The sequence below is a fragment of the Myxocyprinus asiaticus genome, chromosome 4 (genome assembly GCF_019703515.2).
Source record: "Myxocyprinus asiaticus isolate MX2 ecotype Aquarium Trade chromosome 4, UBuf_Myxa_2, whole genome shotgun sequence".
NCBI classification, from domain to species: Eukaryota; Metazoa; Chordata; class Actinopteri; order Cypriniformes; family Catostomidae; genus Myxocyprinus; species Myxocyprinus asiaticus.
In genome coordinates, this window is record NC_059347.1 from 32,568,836 (window position 1) to 32,586,811 (window position 17,976).

General features: G+C 41.9%; 2 protein-coding genes across 2 annotated transcripts in view; one reads left to right on the top strand and one right to left on the bottom strand.

The window, feature by feature from the left end:
- Positions 1–4,694, bottom strand: part of LOC127435094 (unconventional myosin-Ic-like) — a 39,419-nt gene extending 34,725 nt beyond the window's left edge. The window contains exons 1-2 of the mRNA XM_051688289.1: positions 4,552–4,694; positions 4,226–4,386 (exon numbers count right to left, since the gene is read on the bottom strand). The gene's annotated coding sequence lies outside the window, so the exon portion shown is untranslated. The remainder of the gene's footprint in view (positions 1–4,225; positions 4,387–4,551) is intronic.
- A 10,909-nt stretch (positions 4,695–15,603) lies between these two features.
- Positions 15,604–17,211, top strand: chrm1b (cholinergic receptor, muscarinic 1b). The gene has a single exon (XM_051695982.1). It carries the CDS (start codon positions 15,676–15,678, stop codon positions 17,209–17,211), a length of 1,536 nt encoding a protein of 511 aa, XP_051551942.1. The 5' UTR covers positions 15,604–15,675.
- The last annotated feature ends 765 nt before the right edge of the window (positions 17,212–17,976 follow it).

Sequence of the window (17,976 nt, forward strand, 5' to 3'; positions counted from 1 at the left end):
CTGGTGAAGCTCACTGACCATGCTGGCCAAGCTAGTTGAGAAGCATGGCGGGGACACCTGCACACTAGAATCTAAAACACAACATGTGCTGGTCTTTCCAGCAGAGCACACAGACATACACATGCACAAATTCACACTAAATACAATTAACTGCTATATTCCATAAAAGATAAACACCATTGCACATGTTGATGGCAAAATATGCCTTCACTAAAAATAAATAAAGATACTTTTTTTTATAAAATTTCTGATGTAATTTCTAATGAAATATTCATATTACAATTCAAAATGCACATAGGTGTTTTTGTTTTACTTCAGTGCTACGCTTCACTCTGATGAAATTCACTTTTCATATATTCACAAATAGCTGCCTGCAGGCATCACTAAAATGACACTGAAGCGAACAGACTTGCTCAAAAATCTATGCCGTTCATTGCATCACAGCAAAATTTGAAATAGTTGGAATTCATCCTAATGTACTGTAGGCTAAGTATTGCTTGGGGTGAAAAACAAGATGAGAACTCCCATTCAAAGGTGCTTTCAGCAATCACCAGGATAGGAATCATATGAAGGCTGAAAAATGGTCACATGTACAGTAGTTGCCATACCTACCGTCTCCATTGTCACAATCGTCAACGCTATCTGAATATTTTGGGAATAATAAAAACTTCCGTTAATAAAAAAATAATAACTGGATCTGCTATAAGAGAAGGAAAAAAAGACTGTATGTGTAATGTAATCACTTTATTTTGCTTAAGCTGCAAACACATAATAATGCTCCAGAAGTCAAATTTTAAAAGATGTTTGAAACAAAAGCTACACACATACAGATCTACCAACCTCAAAACTGGTGGCAATAGTTGCTTTCACAGACTTTAGAGGTCATGTGTGAACACCCGTTTGAAAACACTGGTAAATTTTGCACTGGTTATTTCCCTGAATGAGAAATTGTTTTGATGCTTTGTGTGAACAGAGTTGTAAGATTAACGGTTTGAGCATGTACAGTCAGGACGCGCTGATGTAAGATGGAGAGAATTCAGTTAATCTGGAGTCCAAATAGTTTAATCAGATTGGACAGATAGTGAAATTAATCCATTTAACCAGAGGATATAAAAAATATTTGATATTTTAGAGCAGACTGTAGAGGATCTTGTAGTGTTTGATGCTCCATGACTCAAATCTGAAGTCATACACTGAGGAGCCAATGGAAATCGACTATGTGTGGCCACAACACTGGAGCACGAAGAAATGGAGATGGTGAATATGCACTCAAATTGGAGACATGTAAAACACTCACCCCCAACTCACATTGCAGTCTCCGTCTTTCCAACCAACACGGTACCAAATGCGCCCGCCCCGTTTCTTTTGAGACATGGAACAGCAAAATCAATGGCAGCACTTCCGTACATCCATGTTTGCTTACATCTGTCATGTGTCTCAAAACGGGGGTGTGTGTTTCCAAGTGAGTTTGTGATTGAATCGACTTGGCAGCCAGTGTGATCCTCAGTCGTTTAGTGTGTGATGCCCAGTTTATGTCTGTAGCCATTTATATAGTCAATAAGTGTGTGATACCTCGTATTTTTAGAAATAAATTATTCTGTTCGGATTTTAGAAGTGGTGTTGTATAATCCAGCCTAAAAGCGATTCTCTTCATCTGAGCGGACAAAGAAATTTGTCGACTGATAAAATATCTACATCTCAGAGTTTAATGGCATTTTGGTGCTGATGTTTTTTTCAGCAAAACATAAAAAAGACAGTAACCGTTGCATGTGAATAGCAGATGTGGTACATTTACCAGTAAATGTAATCCAACAATTTTTTGCAGTTTACTATGTTGCTTGTGTGAAAAGGGCTAATAAGCGAGTAACAAGTTAGACAAGTCTCTAAGTGAGACAAACAGTGTGAATGCTGAAATTTGGAGGTTCCGACTGTACCTCAGGCCTGACCTTGAGACAAGTGCTTTAAGCAATGTAAATGTGTGTAAATTAAAATGTAAATTATATTTAATATCACTGTGAACTTCTGAACCTGTTTTTCATATTTTCTTTTTCTAAAAAAAAATAATAAAAAAACGTTTATGAGATATATGCTATAAACCTGGTGTTCTAATTAATACATAACTTTCTGTCTTTGAAAAACTTCTTTGTTCAATCATTTATTAAAATTATTAGGCTTATTCTTTTTTTTCTATTTTTTTTTTCTTAACTCATGTTTTTTATTTCATTAATTAATTTGACAGATTTTGAGGCATCTACCAACTCTGAGTGACATTCTGGGCTACCTGTAACTGAGAAAATAAAATCTCGGTGTACAGTGGTGGCCAAAAATATTGGCACCCTTGGAAAATATGAGCAAAGTAGGCTGTGAAACAAAATCTGCATTGTTTATTCTTTTGATCTTTCATAAAAATAAAAATATAAAAAAATCACAAAAATCTAACCTTTAATTGAAGTAAAACAATTGAAACGGGAAATATCTCATTATTAAATAATTATTTTTCTCCAAAACACGTTGGCCACACTTATTGGCACCCTTTTATTCAATACTTTTTGCAACCTCCCTTTGCCAAGAGAACAGCTCTGAGTCTTCTCTTATAATGCCTAATGAGGTAGGAGAACACCTGGCAAGGGATCTGAGACCATTCCTCTATACAGAATCTCTACAGATCCTTCAAATTCAGAGGTCTGTGTTGGTGGACTCTCCTCTTCAGTTCACCTCACATATTTTCTATGGGGTTCAGGTCAGGGTACTGGGATGGCCATGGCAGAACCTTGATTTTCTGGTCAATGAACCATTTTTGTGTTGATTTTGATGTTTGTTTTGGATCATTGTCCTGCTGGAAAATTCAACCAGGGCCCATTGTAAGCTTTCTGGCAGAGGCAGCCAGGTTTTTAATTTTTATCTGTTGGTATTTGAAAGAGTCACTGATGCCATGTATCCAAACAAGATGTCCAGGACCTCTGGCAGAAAAACAGCCCCACAACATTAAAGATCCAGCACCACATTTAACCGTGGGCATTGGGGACTACTTCATCTCTGTATGCGCCAAACTCATCTCTAGTGTTTGCTGCCAAAAAGCTATTTTTTTGTTTCATCTGACCATAGAACCCGGTCGCATTTGAAGTTCCAGTAGTGTCTGGCAAACTGAAGACGCTTGAGTTTGTTGTTGGATGAGAGTAGAGGCTTTTTTTCTTGAAACCCTCCCAAACAACTTGTGGTGTTGCAGGTGATGACTAATTTCTATAATTCTCCAGCTGTGATCTTTGGAGATTCTTTGGCCACTTGAACCATCCTCCTCACTGTGCGTGGAGACAATACAGACACACGTCCTTTTCCAGGCCAATTCTTAAGATCTCCAGTTGATTGGAACTTGTTAATTATTGCCCTGATGGTAGAAATGGGTATTTTCAATGCTTTGGCTATTTTTTTATAGCCACTTCCCATTTTGTGAAGATCAAAATAATTTTTCTGCACATCAGAACTATATTCTTCAGTCTAACCCACTGTGATTAATGATTAAGGGAATTTGGCCTGTGTGTTACCTCATATTTATACCCCTGTGAAACAGGAAGTCATGGCTAAACAATTTCATGTTCCTAGTCACCCAGGTGCACTAAAAAAAATGTAAAATATGATTGAGAATATACTTCAGATATATTTTACTCATAAGAATTTCTAGGGGTGCCAATAATAGTGGCCAACATGTTTTGGAGAATGATATTTATTTAATAATTAGATATTCCCCCTCTTTCAATTGTTTTACTTCAATTAAAGGTTAGAATTTTGTGAATTTTCTGAATGAAAGATCAAAAGGATAAACAATGCAGATTTTTTTTTTCACAGCCTTCTTTGCTCATATTTACCAAGGGTGCCAATATTTTTGGCCACCACTGTAATTCACACCACAAAAATGTGGGTTGCCTTAACAAACGACTGCTGTAGCACGCGATTCTATCGTGTTTCGTGAAACTTAACCTAACATGTGCTCTAATTAAATGGGTTAAATAGCTGTAATTACTCTTTACTAATGACTCTAGCCACAAGACGCTTAGAAGTGAGAAAAACCTAACAGGCACCGAGAAACGGTGAAGGGATGTCAAAACTGATAGATAATTCCACAAACAGAATGGTTTAATTAAAATTGTGGAATTTGTCGATTTTATAATGCACACAAAACAAACGTCTCATCAACGTGCTAGTTATATTGACAGGACATTTATCTTACCTGTATAAGTTTTCCGATCTGCTTCAGAAGTGATAAAAACACAACAGCCCGGAGTCCAGCTAAAGGTCACACTCACGTTTGTTACGGTCCGCTTGGCTTCAGTGATGCTTCACGGGCATCACATATCATTCCTGTAGACAGGTGTATAGAGCACAGCCCACCTGTAGCGGGAGCACATTTAATGTAGTCTTTAAACGTATACTAGTAATAGGGAAGCCAGAAAGACGAAAGAAGACGAATGGGAACACATTAATAAAAATGTAAAAAAGACAAACGAAAAACAAATATTCTGCCAACTCGGTTTGCTTGATAATGTGAGTACATACCTTAAAACTTTAATAGGCATTCAAGCGTTATGCACTTTAGAGCTGTTGTATAGTTCTTATCACTATAACTTGTTAAAACAATGGAGAAAACGCCTAAGGTCGCACACACCCCACCAAATAATTGTTTTTGCAGATGGTTTCCCCTTATTGGTCCAGCCTCTGAGGCGCCCCTGTATCAGAACATCCCGATGACTCAAACGTCTCTGTTGAAGAGTAGAGCGCAATATAAACCTTTCATGATAAAACATGCATCTTGATTACAAGTCTATAGTATTTAATAGCCCAAGTCGAGCGCTAATGTGGTCGTTAAACTTGTAAAAACAGCCCATTTTCAGGTGTATCTGCTGAGAAACTGTCTGGCGCCCCCTGCTGTCCCTGGCCAATCTGCGCAGGCAGAACAGTGTATCAAGCTAAAAAACGATAGGGTGCAACAGGGCTTAAAGGAATAGTTCACCCAAAAATGGAAATTCTCTCATCATTTACTCACCCTCATGTCATCCAAGATGTGTACGAGTTTCTTTCTCCTGCTGAACACAAACAAAGATTTTTAAAAGAATATCTCAGCTTTGTAGGTCCATACAGTGCAAGTGAATGGGTACTTAAATTTTGAAGCCCCCAAAACAGATAAAGGCAGCATAAAAGTAGTTCTTAAAACTCCAGTGGTTAAATCCAAGTCTTCAGAAGCAATACGATAGGTGTGGGTGAGAAACAGATCAATATATAAGTCCTTTTTTACTATCAATCTCCACTTACACTTTCACATTCTTTCTCTTTTGTTTTTGCCAATTCACATTCTTCATGCATATCGCCACCTACTGGGCAGGGAAAATAATTTATAGTAAAAAAGGACTTAAATATTGATCTGTTTCTCATCCACACCTATCATACTGCTTCTGAAAATATGGATTTAAACACTGGAGTCTTATAAATTACTTTTATATGCTTTTTAGAGCTTCAAAGTTTTGGTCACCATTCACTTACATTGTATAAACTTACAGAGCTGAAATATTCTTCTAAAAATCTTTTCATTCCCTATCTGTCACTCACTCGACTTTGTGTCGATGTAGTGACACAAGGGGTCGCTCTTGGGAGCCCCAAACACCTCTAATCTTTGAGAAAATGCCAATGGGAATTGGCGAATGGAATTTGCATGCCACTCCCCCGGACATACGGGTATAAAAGGAGCTGGCTCGGAACCACTCATTCAGATTTTTTCTTCGGAGCCAAGAATTCAGAGAGAGCTGAATTCCACTGCCGGTCCATTCACCTCTGAATGCTGTTGGATTTACGGCGCATTACAGCGGTTTCTCCCCATCGTGCACAGATTGAGTGCAGAGAACGCCCCTGGGCGCTTCAACAGCCTAAAAGAGTATATATTCTTGCAAAATAAAAGAGTATATTTTCTCTAAAAGAGTGCCACTGACGGAGAGCGTCTTTTTAAAAATACCTTTCCATCTGTGTTTAGTTCCTCGTTGTGGTCGCTACCTCTCAACCTCTGATGGCCATGATCGCTGTCTCACCTGCATGGGCTGCGCCCACACTGAGACAGCATTCGTGGATGGATCATGTTCCACGTTGCGGTCGCGGCTTTCCTTCTTCAGAGGGAAAGCCACTCCAGCTGCTCTCTGCCCCGGTCCTTCTACCTACGGGTATGAGGGCACGTCAGTTAGCACTGGGGGCGATTTGGGGACCCCAGTGTGAGTGGTTCTGCCGGGTAATCCCCCACGGACCTCCCATTCGCCATTATGCTCGTTTGCCCCAGTCGAGTTCTGGGATGAGACAGGCAACTCGCCCCATGGCAAGTTTCATGTCTCATTCAGGGCTCAGAAACAGGATGAGCTGTCATCGCAGCATCGGAGAGCGGGCTGATCCAGTCGGACACGGAGGACTCGACTGGGCTCCCACCTTCAGGTGCGGTCACCTAGTCTGAGGCCAACGCGGAGCTGGCGGCCATGCTTGCTCGGGCGGCCGCGAGCATTGGGCTGGAGTGGAACCCTCCACCCTGTCCTGAAACCTCGCGGCTTGACAATTGGTTCTTGGGCTCAGAGCACCACTCAAGGCCGCGCCCCACACCCATTCTTCCCGGAGGTGCACGAGGAGCTCACAAATTTGTGGCAGGCAATATTTACTGCTCGGACCCGAACTCTGAGCTCCTCCGCTCTCACTATCTTCAATGGTGGGATGGCCAGGGGGTACACGGCGATTCCTCAGGTGGTGCATCTGTGTCCGCAAAACGGCGCCACCTGGCGGAATCGTCTGAGACTCCCGTCCAGGGCCTGTAAGCTCATGTCGTCCCTGGCGACCAAGGATTACAGTGCCACTGGGCAGACCACCTCTGCCTTGCACACCATGGCTCTCCTGCAAGTGCACCAGGCCAAGGCACTGAGAGAACTGCATGAGGGTAGTCCTGACCCGGGATTGATGCAGGAGCTGCGCTCGGCGACTGATCTCGCCCTCCGGGCGACGAAGTTCATGTCGCGTTCTCTCGGGCAGGCGATGTCCACCTTGGTGGTCCAGGAGCGCCACCTGTGGCTTAACCTGGTCGAGATGAGGGAGGCCAACAAGGTGCATTTCCTTGATGCTCCCATCTCGGCCTATTTGGCGACACCATCGAGGGTCCACCACCATCGATCAACTGCCCAGCAGTTATCGGCGGTCAAGAAGCAGACGGAGACCATCCAACACATCCTACCCCGGTGCGGATCAAGGTCCTGCCCCATCTGCTCATCGCCAGGTGGCCCGGCCCTGGCATAGAGCCCCCCGCATGAAGCTGACGCCCCCAGTCTCACGGTCCACCACCAAGAACCCTAGAAAGGCTTCAAAGCGCTCCTGAGATGGGCGACCCAGGGACATGGAGACCCGCTACAAGTCTGGAGGCGGTGAACAGACCACTCCATCCCCGATGGAGGGCTGGGAGGAGAATCCTTTGTTTCCTTTTACTTTGATTTAGAAGAAAGAGCGGTTTCCTCATTCCCTGGGTCACACACCCGGTGTTTACGGCCGTCGTTGTTACGATCGCCGGACACCGCACATTCACGGCAGGCACATTCCTTCCCTGTCACTGACCGGTCCTATGGTGGGTATGCGGAGCAAGGTAAGTGCTTTGATGTTTCCCTCAGCACAGCCATGAGCTCGGGACGTCAGGCTCCTCGACGTGGCGTCTCCTGCTCCTCCCCGCCGTGAGGCCCTACCCACAGGTACGTTAGATGCGATTGTCCCCTTGGTGCCCCTCACCCAGAGCTTGGAGGCATGGCTAGCGCTCTCCAAACCATCACGATGGCTGGCCAGACCATCCGACTTGGCTATGTGATTCGGTTCACCAGGCGCCCGCCCAGTTTCAGTGGCATCTGCTTCACCTCAGTGAAGGGTGAGAACGCCGCTGCCCTGCATGCGGAGATCACGACCTTCTGCAGAAGGACGCGATAGAGCCTGTCCCTCCAGCCAAGATGAAGAAAGGTTTCTACAGCCCCTACTTCATTGTGCCACAGAAAGGCGGTGGGTTTTGGCCAATCCTGGACCTGCAAGTACTGAACCGGGCCTTGCACAGACTCCCGTTCAAGATGCTGATGCAGAAACGCATTTTGCCATACGTCCGGCATCAAGATTGGTTCGCGGCAGTAGACCTGAAGGACACATACTTCGAGGGCTGGGCGTACCAGAACAAGGTCCTCCCCTTCGATTTGTCCCTGTCGCCTCGCATCTTCACAAAATTCACAGAGGCAGCCCTTGCCCCACTAAGGGAAGTGGGCATCTGCATCCTCAATTATCTCAACGACTGGCTGATTGTAGCCCATACTCGAGACCTGTTGTGTGCGCAAAGGGACCTGGTGCTCAGGCACCTCAGCCAGTTGGGGCTTCGGGTCAAATGGGAAAAGAGCAAGCTCTCCCCGGTTCAGAGCATCTCTTTTCTCGGGATGGAGTTAGACTCGGTCTCTATGATAGCACGCCTCACGAGCGAGTCAGTGCTGAACTGCCTGAATTCATTCAGGCCCTCAGCCCCTCCCTGGCGAGTTCTCCTGAGGGAGGACCTCCTCTCTCAGGGATGGGGTACCATCTGGCACCCGCGCCTAGACCTCTGGAATCTCCATGTCTGGCCCTTGGACGGGACATGGAAGACCTATGTGACCTACCACCAGCGGTGGTAGACACGATCACTCAGGCCAGGGCTCCCTCTACGAGGTGCCTGTATGCCTTGAAGTGGCATTTGTTCACTAAGTGGTGTTCTTCCCGATGTGAAGACCCTCAGAGATGTGCAGTCGGGTCGGTGCTTTCCTTCCTGCAGGAGAGGCTGGAGGGGTGGCTGTCCCCCTCCACCTTGAAGGTGTATGTGGCCGCTATAGCAGCGCACCACGACGCAGTAGACGGTAAGTCCCTCAGGAATCACGACCTGATCATCAGGTTCCTTAGAGGTGCGAGGAGGCTGAATCCTCCCAGGCCACACCTCATTTCCTCATGGGATCTCTCCGTGGTCCTGTGGGGCCAGCGGAGAGCCCGGTTTGAGCCCCTAGAGTCAGTTGTGCTAAAGGCACTCTCATTGAAGACTGCCCTCCTGACTGCGCTCACATCCATCAAGAGGGTTGGGGACCTTCAGGCATTCTCTGTCAGTGACACCTGCCTGGAGTTTGGTCCGGCATACTCTCACGTGATCCTGAGACCTCGAATGGGCTATGTGCCCAAGGTTCCCACGACCCCATTTAGGGATCAGGTGGTGAACCTGCAAACACTGACCCAGGAGGAGACAGACCCAGCCTTGTCATTGCTGTGTCCGGTGCGTGCTTTGCGCATCTACTTGGATCGCATGCAGAGCTTTAGATGCTCTGAGCAGCTCTTTGTCTGCTTCGGAGCACAGTGGAAAAGGGTCGTTGATGCCATCGCCCACTGGGTCATTGATGCCATCGCTTTGGCATACCACACCCAGGACGTGCCGCCCCCCTTGGGGCTTCGAGCACACTCCACCAGGAGTGTGGCGGCCTCCTGGGCCCTGACCAGTGGCACCTCTTTAGCAGACATCTGTAGAGCAGCGGGCTGGGCAACACCCAATACCTTTGCAAGATTCTACAATCTCCGGGTTGAGCTGGTTTCGTCCCATGTGTTGTCATGTACGAACAGGTAAGTATGCGGGGCAACTGGCCTGGTGTACCGCTTGCGCACAGCGCCTTTCCCCTCCTGGAGGTGAAGACATGCGCTTTTTCCCCCCAAACCAAGTCACGAGACTGTGGACCCAGGATGTCCTTCCTCCTTAGCCCTGTAGCAGGCGAATTCAGCAGAGAAATTTGATGCCGGCCCAGTACGTGTGCTAGTAGGCTCTGTACTGGGGTAGGTGCTCCATATGCATTTGTTGCCCATGAGTAACCCCGTGTGATGTATCATCCGTGGTATGGTTTCCCCGTTGGTAAACCCACATCTTCCTTGGGCAGTGTTCCCTCTGCCACCGGTTGCTGTGTTTTTAGAGCTCCGTCCCCTCCGGGTAGGACCTACCACAAGGACTTCCTCCACATGCGATACTGCCGGTCGGTAAGTCGATGTGACATATTTCCACACAATTACCTCCACTTCGGGCAGGGTGTGGTCTCCGCAGTGTCTTTCCCCTTGTGAAAGGACACCCCCCACCCCCCGACGCGGAACGATTTCTACTTTTTGGGGAGAAAAAGAAGAGAAGAGGCCATGGCTGGTGCAGCCTGTCCCCATTATGGGCAGTCGGCTTGTCCCCGAGGTGCGAGGAACCGTACGATGCTCGTGGAGTGTTGGGGGAGGTTATGTGAGGGCCGGGTGTGCTTGCTATGAGGCACGCAGTGGCTTGCCTGCACCACCAATCCATGTAACACATTTCAGCTTGTTGTGACGTTTTGTATAGGGACCCCTAGTGTCACTACATCGACAGAACGTCTAGTGAGTGACAGATAGGGAACGTCTTAGTTACTGTCGTAACCTCCGTTCCCTGATGGAGGGAATGAGACATTGTGTCTCTCTTGCCACAACACTGAACTACCCGCTGAAATATCCGGGACCCTGTCTTGGCTCCTCAGCGCAAAACCTGAATGAGTGGCTGCGAGCCAGCTCCTTTTGTACCCGTATGTCCGGGGGAGTGGCATGCAAATTCCACTCGCCAATTCCCATTGGCCTTTTCTCAAAGATCAGAGGTGTTTGGGTCTCCCAAGAGCGACCCCTAGTGTCACTACATCGATACAATGTCTCGTTCCCTCCATCAGTGAACGGAGGTTACAATAGTAACCAAGACGTTTTTGGGTGAACTACCTTGGGCACACCTTAAGGAAAAGTTTTTTTGTTTTGTTTTTTCTGGTCGCAAAGTGTATCAAGACTGAAAAAAAAAACTTTTTTTTTTTAAATATTGAATAAGCAGCATAATGTTTGTGAAAGAAATAATAACAGAAGGTTATGATTCAAATATTTTTATTTTATTTTATATATTTATTTAAAGGTGGCAATGGGGCCTTTTACCCCCTGGGAGTGATATAGTGTAGATCTAGGGGCAATAGTTATAAATAATAAATAATTAAACATTCTAAATACATAAATCAAATGTGTCAACTTAGGCAAATACTTTTGAGAATTTTTTGTGTGTGATGAATCAGAACAGGTATTGGGCACGCTGTGCCATTAAAAAGAAGCAAACACATCCCTGTTTTGACACTGAACAGAAACTTTCTTGTGTGTGAGTGAAGCCTCACAGTGTATTATTGAAAGTGTGTGTGCTCATTGTTGCTCATTCTTGTTTGATCATGATTCATTCAAATAATATATTTTTTGGAATCCAACATATAAGTACTCAGTTGTGCCGTTCATCTAAAATTCCAATTGCCCTCCTAATCGGTTGTTCTACCTATAAGTGAAAACCAATTAAAAAATAAAAAGAAACATTGAAAAATTTTGCCTTAGGGTTTGCGTGTCCTGCTTCACAACTGTAGAGCTTCTTTTATGAGACAAAACACAGCCATCCCAAGCACAAGTTTATTTACAACTTTTCTTACCCCCTCTCTTGCTCTCCCTCTCCCCTCAAAATTTCATCTGGTCTTTTACACTTCTCTTCTCACTCAGTCGCAGTAAACTGAGACCTGTACAGTAAAAACAGTAGACCTGTTTTTCATCCACTGGCTTTAATTAAACAAATAATGTCAGCATAAGCCAGAGAATGAACTTTGGTTTACAAACTTCCACAATTAGCCATACAAGTAAAATGATTGTAAAACGCATCCTCTGTATCTAAAGAAAAATGCACAACTTTTCACAATCATGTCTAGATGTCTTTAAATGTACTGTCTTTAATGTGCTTACATAATGTCACAATGCAAGAAATAATGGGGAAAAAAATAGGATTAATTTAATCAAAATATAATTAATATTTCTCATTTGAAATTTTGAGAAATATTTGGGGGTAAAATATGACTCCAAGTTCTTAACACGTTATGTGAGTTTCACTCCTTAAATAATAATAATAAAAGTATATATAGCTGATTAATTATTATCATTACTTTAAAAAAATAAAAATAAAAATCTGGCTACTGCTTGCACAGCCACCTCTTCAAGTCTAAATGCAAACTACACTTAGTTCATAGTTGTAGTGATGCACTTAACCTCATCAGTGTTCAGAGCTCATTTCAGGTAAAAATGAAGAGTGGTGTCTGCACGTCGTCACTTGTGCTTTGAGTTTGAACAGTTAGCAGCCTCTCATTCCATATTTACACAAGTTATGACAGCCACTGCAGCTCAGGTCCTGTAGCAGAAAGAGTATGCATTTCCACCTCTAGCTATGAGTTGGATGAGCCAGTGGGGTACAATATTTTCTACCTTAAACAGAAAACACATCGATGGATGTAGCTGTCATCTGAGCATTGGCGATCATCATATCCAGAGGTACTTCAAGCTTGCAGGCACAGAGTGGATACCATCAAGTGTTAGTGGCCCACAGTGGACACCTGGAGGCAACGGATAAATAAACATATCATGTTTATATTCTTTTAGGAGCCTCAAATAAACTGTAATTATGGGGAACTACAGTTTTAAGAGCCATTACCAAAAAGGTAAGTGTCAGCTGTTTATCAATGCATTTACATTTTGTAAAAAAAAAACTTCTTATAATGCCAGGTCCAATATTTCAAAGATCATAATTCATCAAAGCATAGTCACCTATTGATCTTCATAAAACCTTTAGACTCAGGGCATACTGCAAATAGATGTTTTAAAGCATTTGCTGTATTTGAATCCACTGACAATCAATGTGGAAGACTGTTTCCAGTTAATTGTTCTATAACTGAGACTAGGGAAATGAAAGAGAGAAATGTCCATTAAAATAGGAGGTGGAACTGTGCTGCTATGTTAGTGGAACACAACAGCTTTTCAGAAATTTCAAACTTTTGCTGTAAGTTTACAAGGCTGTACAAACCGACCACCATGAAACATAAGCCTAAAGGTTTCCAAACATCTAATAAGCATTTTTTTAAAAACAAAAAATATTACAATAAGCATTTGCTGTATTTGAATCCACTGACAATCAACGTGGAAGACTGTTTCCAGTTAACTGTTCTATACCCGAGACTAGGGAAATGAAAGAGAGAAATCTCCATTAAAATAGGAGGTGGAACTGTGCTGATATGTTAGTGGAACACAACAGCTTTTCAGAAATTTCAAACTTTTGCTGTAAGTTTACAAGGCTGCGCAAACTGACAACAATGAAACATAAGCATTTTTAATAAGCATTTTTAAACAACTAATAAGCATATATATATATATATATATATATATATATATAAATTTTAACTATTACAACTCAGCCAATTTACTTGTGCTATTTTAATTTAAAATAAATTAAAAAGCAATCAACCAATTTCACAAATAATTTAAAATTGGAAAATATTAATTTATATACTAGAATTATTATCTGTTTAGCTTAAGATCAGTTTTCTTATTAAATACGGAATGCTTTCTTCACATTAAAGTCACTTGTGTTCTGAAGCTTGTGTGTTATTAACCCTCCTATGGTATTCGGTCATTTTTGACCAAAATACATTTTCCTCTTTAATAAAAATGGTTTCCTTTATCTGAGCAGTACAGGACTTGGTGACTTTTCCTTTATTTGCCATCTGAACATGCAAAAAAAAAAAAAAAAAAAAAACAATTGAGAGAAAAGTGGTCATAAAATAAATAAATAAAAAGCAACGCCTTTGGTATTCGTGGTCAAAATTGACCGACCACTGAAAAGTAATGATAAAGACCAAAAACAGAGCAATTTTTTTTTTATCTGTCAAATACAGTCACTAAATCAGCCACAATGCAGGAAAAAAAAAAAAAAAAACAGACCGAAATTACAGGGTGAGACTCTAAAACATCCTCAGTGCAAAACATACACACCCACTCACACACAAACACACACACACACAAATGAACTGGTCAGACTATAAAACAGAGCTTTTATTTTTACATTTGTTAAAAAAACAAAAAACAAAAAAAGTCATAATGCTAAATAGACACACTCATAAATAAAATAGTGAGACGATAAGTCACAATGAAGAACACACTCACACACACACATTGACATTTGCACTGCATCTCGCTTTTTCTTCAGCACCTCACACAGGACTGGCACATTTTAAACACCATGTCAAGTTAAAAAGAACTTCAAATTGTCAAAAATGCATGTCGAGACACCTGCGCTCTGTTTCATTATTTGCGCTACATCTAGATTGTTTTCAGTGCAGTTGTTACAAAGATTCAACATTCTAAACAAGTTCAGGCTTTCATTTTATTCCACATTGTTCTGCACCAAGTGAAGTTTCAGCAAATAAATGGTAAGGCAATGCTTTTTTTCCCTTCTGCTCTAGTGTACTAAGGGGCTGCTGTGCCTTGTTCAAACTGTGTATGTTTACTGTTTCAGTACTGTTACAAATGTTGCCTATATGCTTACATAAAATACAACCTGTTACAACAGTACTTGCTAGGAGCAGAAATTAGATAGTAAGCAATTTGGGGTGGGGTCAGGCTTAAAATCTGATGGTATCATTCGGGCTGGGTAGGGTCTTGGTTACGGGTCAGGTTTCATTTTAAGGCCCGTGCAGACCTCTAAATCTGACACACACACATTTGCAAAATAAATTTGTACTATAGAAAGTTTGAAATTGCTAAATGTTTACTCTGATTCTTCTGTTTTATACTCTAATAGAATTTACAGAATTCTGCAGTTCATTTCTGTTTCTTGATGTTCGTTTTCTTGACATTATTATGCATTTAATTTGAGTTACTTAATTTTTATGTTTCAAATAAATTATTGGTAGAAAAAGGCTTATTTTGTGTTTTCTTTTTGTAACCCCATGGTCAGGTTTGATTGCAAGCATAATGACATTAATTGCAAAAACTGACACTTCAAATCAATTTTAAAATGCTAAACTTTGACAAATAATAGTTTGATAATGTCTAAATATATCTCCAAATGCATATATTATGATAAAATATAAAATTAGGTTACAACAAGCTATCAGACTACACAGTAGGTGGCTACATGGTTTTCAAGTCATATTATTTATATTTTGTTCACCAGATTGCAGCAATCTGCCTCCAGTTTGTCACATTCTCATATTTTCTTCATGTTTCAACTTATAGAAGTTTAGGTTCTGAATTTATCTTTTTCAAAAATTTGCTTATTTGTATATGCAAATTAGTAGTAAAATTTTGAAATTTACATGTAAATAAGATAAAAATAGCATTAAATCCCAAAAGAAATGCATAATTATATTGGTCTTCAGGGAAGAATTTTTTTTATCATTATCATCATAAAAAAAGGGTTACACATCTGACCCTTACGGCCCAAAATGGCCACGAATACCAAAGTGAGGTGCAATTTTTCAATACCATAGGTGGGCTAAAAGGCAACTTATCTATTATGCCATATCTGTATATGTCAACTTGTGGCTGTGGTTCTGTAATCCGGGTAATTCATGTTCACTTGATAAATGACCAAGCAAAAAAAGAATACTTACCTTCAATTTCTTTTTCCTAAGGAAACCAGTGTCATGAAGAATCTGCAGTGTTTGCTGTCAGTAATGCAGGAGACATCACTTCCTGAGGAATGCATTTGGCCCTTCAAGGATTTTAAGTTGTGTCTTCCCTGGAATCATGAACCTCACTTGCGTCTTTACCAAGACAACAAACTTAACTATTGATCCCCTTGGGGGCCACCAGGTATGGGAGGTGGTTCTGATTGTGCTTGTGTCTGGGCCTCTTTCCATTATCACCATCCTAGGTAACCTCCTGGTGGTCATCTCATTCCGTGTCAACAGTCATCTACGAACCATCAGTAACTACTATCTGCTGAGTTTGGCAGTGGCAGACTTGATCTTGGGTACTGTGTCAATGAACCTATATACAGCATATGTAATAATGGGTCGCTGGACATTGGGACATCTCGCCTGTGATCTGTGGTTGGCACTAGACTACGTAGCAAGCAATGCCTCAGTAATGAACCTGCTGGTCATAAGCTTTGACCGGTATTTTTCTGTGACTCGACCTCTGACTTATCGTACAAAGCGTACGCCCAAAAAAGCAGCAGTTCTGATTGCTCTTGTATGGGTGGTGTCATTTATACTGTGGGGACCTGCTATCTTGTTTTGGCCACATGTGGTAGGACGACCATCTGGGGATGAAGCTCATGACTGTTCAATTCCCTTCTTGAAGGTGCCTCCACTAACATTTGGCACAGCAATCGCTGCATTCTACCTACCTGTCAGCATTATGATTATTCTGTATTGGCGAATTTATTGGGAAATTGAGAACCGAGCAAAAGGGCTTGCCAGTTTTATTGGGTCTGTGAAAAAAACTAGGGAAGTTATGGATGGGTTGGAAAAACAATCTATATACGAAGCCAGCGACAAGGGCAGCTTAAGTCACTCAAAGAAAAACATTTCTCGAAAGGGGCAAGGGTTGGCCAAAGACAGTTGGGTGTCAGTTCAGTGTTTTCCTTGGAGACAAAATTCCCTCAGGTCAACAAGGAGCAAAATGGCAGCCATTTTGCCAAAGTCAACTCAAGAGCATTACAAAGAGGCTTGCAGCAACAGTAGCTGGAACATTGAAGATGAGGATGAGGAAGATGTTGGTTCCTTGTCTTCCTCTACTGAGGAGGAACATGAGCAGAACAGTAAGGTAAGAAGACCTTCATGCAGTGCAGCTGTAATTAAGTTAAAGGACCTGCAAAGTAAATCAGAGGATACCAAGGGTGTGCAAGAACAATTCACAACAGCAAGAAATTCATCAACAGAGCTTCCCACAAGAGAGACACTCTCTAAAACACCCAGAAAAACTGACCACATCATCTGCCACCAGCCTAGATCAAAACATCGCACAAGTATGATTATTAAAGAAAAAAAAGCAGCCCGAACATTAAGCGCCATCTTGTTGGCTTTCATCTTAACTTGGACACCATACAATATCATGGTTTTGGCTTCCATTTCATACTGTGTTCCAGAAAAGCTCTGGCAGCTCGGATACTGGCTGTGTTATGTAAACAGTACAATCAATCCCATGTGCTACACACTCTGCAATGAGTCCTTCCGGGTTACCTTCAAGGCGTTGCTGCTTTGTCGACATGGAAATAAACAAAAGTGGGACACAAGTGGCTGGAGTCACAATGCCTTGGTGAGGCTGAATAAGTCTTAATAGTACTGTGTAATCTTTGACTTCACCATTTATCATTCTACAGGATTTGTGCTTTTAGTCCATGGCAATTATATAGTGTCCAGTTCAAGAGAATATGCTTTTCATGTTTTCATGTGTACTCTTAATACGACATAATCTGCTTTTTTATTTTTTGTCTATATTCATGTAACAAATAGGGTACAAAATGTATCAAGGTCAAAAATATTTATTTTTATTGAATATTAATGGAGCAACATATTTTGTGTGAAAAGAAATAATAAGGTTGTTTAGATTAAAATGCTCCCTCACTTGGGATAAAAGGCCCCTTGGGGGTTTAAAGTGATATTGTGCAGATATAGGGAAAATAGTTATAGTACAAAATTTGTCAACTAATTATTGAGACACCAAGATGCTTTTTTGAGCAAAAAATGAAGATGATGCTTACTCAAAATTACTACATCAGAAAAAAGTCAACCATTTCCTGTTAATTTTAAACACATTTGGCATTTTATTAAATCTCAAGTATTCTATAAACAAACTAGTCTCTATTATGATTGGAAGAGTCAATGTGAGCCCACTTTGAACAGATTTCATAACAAATCTATTCGCCCCACATTTAAAAAAAACCAACGTGTTTTATAAGGGTCTTTAGCCCCTGCAACAGGAGGGCTTTTTACCCCAAATACTATCCTTACACTTATTGGAGTTATTGAAAAAAAAAAATATTTAACCACCTTGAACAAAACTGAAAATAATACAAAAGCATTTTGTCTTAAAATAAATTTG

Bases quoted from the DNA above. Each gene is read 5' to 3' on its own strand.
- chrm1b (XM_051695982.1), top strand. From the start codon at position 15,676: ATGAACCTCACTTGCGTCTTTACCAAGACAACAAACTTAACTATTGAT.